The sequence below is a fragment of the Setaria viridis genome, chromosome 5 (genome assembly GCF_005286985.2).
Source record: "Setaria viridis chromosome 5, Setaria_viridis_v4.0, whole genome shotgun sequence".
Taxonomy (NCBI): domain Eukaryota; kingdom Viridiplantae; phylum Streptophyta; class Magnoliopsida; order Poales; family Poaceae; genus Setaria; species Setaria viridis.
In genome coordinates this window covers 24,143,735-24,147,914 of record NC_048267.2, presented here as the reverse complement: position 1 = coordinate 24,147,914, position 4,180 = coordinate 24,143,735, and the positions used below count along the sequence as shown (strand labels likewise).

Sequence of the window (4,180 nt, the reverse complement as noted above, 5' to 3'; positions counted from 1 at the left end):
TACGTCCCGATATCTACATAACTAATTAGCGTGCAAAATGACATGATGTCAAATATCATGTCATAGCAAACTACACAACACATCACTTGATCTTCAGTTATGGGCCTACTATGGCAATACTTGGATCACGAGAAAAGTTGTCTAAAACAACGCCGCCAACAAGAAAACAGTGTATGCGTGCACCATCACGGCCATAGTTCAAACAGTAAAGCATAAATCATAGATTTTTATATATGAATTATTCAAACCAGTCCATTCGACAAGGCCATTGCTAGGTGCAACTAATGTCAGACCTAGAGATTTCTTCTTGAAGACGAGTAATCGGTACCACTAAATCCAAATCCCTTTGTGCTGTGTCCCCTTCTTTCCATGGCAATGCCGCCGTACCACCCAATTCATGAAGAGAAGACGCTTTTCAGGACTTTGTGCTGTGCTGCTAAAACAGAACACAAGATGTATCCTGGAATGGGATTTTCCTCTGCCATCCACTCATCCATAACCATTCCTTTTCAAGCACAAGCAGTACACAAAATCATGTCCCAATCTGTTATTCTCAGATGATATGACCATGGTCCTCTCTTCCTCCTTCCCTTTTGGACAGACATGAAGTGTTGACCAGAACCTCCCAACGTTGGTCCGGAACCAGAGGAGCAAAATTAGGCAGCTCACAATAGCCCACAAACGAGCCTGCTATCGTCATGGTCCATTGCACCATCTCGTTATCCTCACTAGCCTTGGTGATACATTCACACGATTCCATCCTAGTTCAAGTGCCACTCTTCGGAATCAGGCAGTAGATCTATAGCTGCTAGGATGGGGCGTAGAGAGAAATGTACAACGCGCGCGCATATGTGATAGAATTTTAAAACCGTTAGCCCAGCCTCCATGCCTGACCCCCATGCATGCTGAACTTCTTGAGCCTGCCATAGAACATGACGGCCATGAGCGTGAGCTTCCCTTCCCTGCTCCACTTCCCGGAGAAGCCGACCCAGGCGTCCCTGCAGCTGCCGTCGGGCTTCACTTGCCTACCGCAGCTGTACCCGGTGCTGAATCCCACGTTGCCATACGCACTGCCACATGTTATATTACAGTGGTTTGGTTGAGCCGAAGATCCATTATTGTGCTTGGAACGAAGATGGAATAATATTGCCTGACATTTTTTGACGTAATAATTAAGCACCTGATGATCTCGACGACGATGTTGCGGACGCTGAAGTTGATTGGGTCGTCGGCGATCTGCCGCTGCTCGGTGATGCAGATGACGATGATGAAGATGGCGAGGCACGAGAGAGGCGACATGAGCAGCTTCTGCCAAATATTTTGGCTGGTGGTGGTCTTGCTCTTCTCGTCGGACTGTGCCTCCCTATGCTGGTGGTGGTCTTCCACCGGCACGGGCAAAAATGTGGTGTAAGGTGGTAGATACCTGCAGACCAAAGACAACATCCGAGTAAGCTTTGTTATGACTCCATCCATTCCAAATCATAGTTTACTTATTATTATTCTAAATCAAACTTTAATCAAGTTTATAGAAAATATAATAACATCTAAGAGACTAAAAAAACTGCACTATTAAGATATATTTTGTTGTGGGTTCAACAAAACTAATTTGATGTCTTAGATGTTTTTTATATTATGGTCAAAGTTAGAGAAGTTTGGCTTAAAACACTAAGGTGAACTATAGTTTGGAACGGAAACAGCATAGGTAGGTGTCTGTTTTTTTTCCTCAAGCGATCAATCCTGGCTCTAATCCGAATCCAACTAGAACTGTCTAATGTTCAACCTCAGCTCGGAGCCAAACTGCTCCTTCCTCGGTCACACACGCGGGCATTTTTTTGACCTATACGTCCCGTCCACGCACTTCCACCCATCTCAGCTGCGTCTCCGCCGCCCTGATCTGCCCTGAACCTGCTTCGCTTTCCCCAGTCCACTGGCAATCCTCCGCCACCCTCAGCCACCGGCACATCCGCTAGCTCGCCGTGCCACCCCCTCCCTCTACCTGCGGACCAACCCGTTTTTAACTTCGGCAACCATGGAAACCTTCCCCTGGGAACCACCCACCCCTAACCTTTCCGGCCACAAACCTGACGCCTGAAAATTGGTCCAACTTCAGGCCCCTGGTACTGAGAACATAGTTTCTCAGCGTGCTTAAGCATGTGTCGTGCATGGCACAATGATTAGCTTGCAGGGTTAGCAAGTAGTACTATATATTTATTAGTAGTGGAACATAATTAAAACATCTAACCATTTGATCTCTGGACATGTTAGTGGACGATGAGCACATGCAACTAATAATAAACATGATGAACTATAACTAGTAGTGCCATGCATATAAGTATTAGCATATATGTTACTGCGCATCATAAGCCTTAACACTGATCTTTCGATCGTCGTATCATACTTACGTACGTACATCATAACCACATAGAGCACGACGACGGCGGACGACACGGCGGCGAGGTCGACGGCCATCTCTCCGGAGTGCCGCGAGTTGACCGACATGAACAGCGCCGCGACGAGCTTCTGGGACGCGGTGAGCCCCCGCAGCCCGTCGGAGCCCCACTCCATGGCGCAGAAGAGCACCAGCTGCGCCGCCACGAGTGCCGCTACGGTAAACGCCAGGTGCCACGTGCGCGCAGCCGGCAGCAGGTGGTCGTACCCTATGGTGGAAGTGGCGGCAGCTCGTCCAGGTCCTCCTCCTCCTCCTCCGCTGACCAGCAGCTCGCCGAGGTCTCGCCTCCTCGTGACCCTCTCGAGCGCTCCAATGGAGAGCCTGAGGAAGACGGGGAAGAGCGTGTTCCCAAGGAGGACGTGCGGCATGGCCAGGAGGAGCATGCCCGGGTAGGACTTGAAGGACACCATCCCCTCGTTCGTTGGCACGAAGCCGCAGTTCGCGAACGTCGAGACGACGGTGAAGATGGAGAAGGTGCTCGGGTTGATCTTCTTACCAATGAGCACCTCCCTCGCGCCGGTGACGGCGCTGAGGTAGATTAGCATGAGCGTGTAGCCGGCGAGGTGCACCACCACATGGTACCCCAACACCACGAACATTAGCATCCTAGTCCTAGCAATGGATGTGAAATCAAGGTTGTTCTTGAACCTTGTCTCCATTTGTTCTAGTGCGGCGACGGCAGCTGGGGCTCCTCCTCCCATGGTTCTGAGCTCTAAGCTAGGCGATGGCGGCGGTGATCCGTTATTACCGTCGAGATCATGGGGTATTTGTGTTTCTCTCTTCTTGAGCTTGGTGTAGGTGAAGTGGAGGCCGAGCATGCTTGTGAACACCTCGCCGCCGAGGAGCATCAGGAGGGTCACGAGGAGGAGCTGGGAGTTGGAGAAGGATTCCATCTCGACGGCGACCATGCTCGACACTGTCGTCGCGGACACAGACGTGAAGATCAGGTCCAGGCCCGAGGGTGTTGGGACCGCGCTGGTTTTCATGGGCAGGGCTTTTAGCATCATGAAACCGAAGAGGGAGATGGAGAGGAAGTACACGAGTTGGATCCAGAACGGGTGCACATGAAAGAGCAAAAGGTGGTAAAACCTTTGAGAACAACTACTACTACTGGGGACGTGCCAAAGACCCATAGTCTCTATGGAGTGTTGCGTTCTGACTTTGTTGTGAAGCAATCAGACAGGCTATTTATAGAGAGAGGTACGGTGGTGGTCGCTGGTGGCCGCTTGGAGTCTTGTGCATGTGTGAGGGAACTTACTGGAATGCTTATCATTGATTGTGCTCAATGCAATCATGCAAGTGCACTATGGACTCTAGAATGCATATCCTATGATACAATTTTCAGGATTTCCCCAACAAATTAGTAGAATTACATATTTTCTGGGAACAACAATGAAATGTAGAGCCCAAGCTTTACGTCGACGTCACCAGTATCAAGTAGCAGCAACGTCTCCCCCCCCCCCCCCCCCCCCCCCACACACACACAAAAAAAAAAAGCAACGTAACCAGTGATATTGTCAAATTCATACAGTGCCAAGTCTCTAACAAGGTCAGGTCTACTTTAATTCTCTCACATTTGTAGCAGCACAAGACGTAGAAAACAATGTTGGCAAAGCAAAAGTATTCATGCTGTGCGACGAAGTCAGATAGATGACACATCTCTGTAGAATTAATAAGTACGTACGCCATACTTTCGTTATATATTCATTCATGATGATTAGGAAAAGAAGT

General features: G+C 49.2%; 1 protein-coding gene across 2 annotated transcripts; it reads right to left on the bottom strand.

Annotated features, from left to right (window-relative positions):
- Positions 1-206: 206 nt before the first annotated feature.
- On the bottom strand, positions 207-3,630 carry LOC117855466 (cation transporter HKT1;5). Of its 2 annotated transcripts, none has more exons than XM_034737824.2 (3): positions 2,411-3,630; positions 1,181-1,423; positions 207-1,070 (listed from the first exon to the last, which is right to left on the bottom strand). In XM_034737824.2, exons 1-3 carry the CDS (start codon positions 3,580-3,582, stop codon positions 872-874), a joined length of 1,614 nt encoding a protein of 537 aa, XP_034593715.1. In that variant the 5' UTR covers positions 3,583-3,630; the 3' UTR covers positions 207-871. The 2 variants fall into 2 exon arrangements, with proteins under 2 accessions (XP_034593715.1, XP_034593716.1); XM_034737825.2 differs by having other exon boundaries at positions 875-1,070; positions 2,403-3,630.
- Positions 3,631-4,180: the final 550 nt, after the last annotated feature.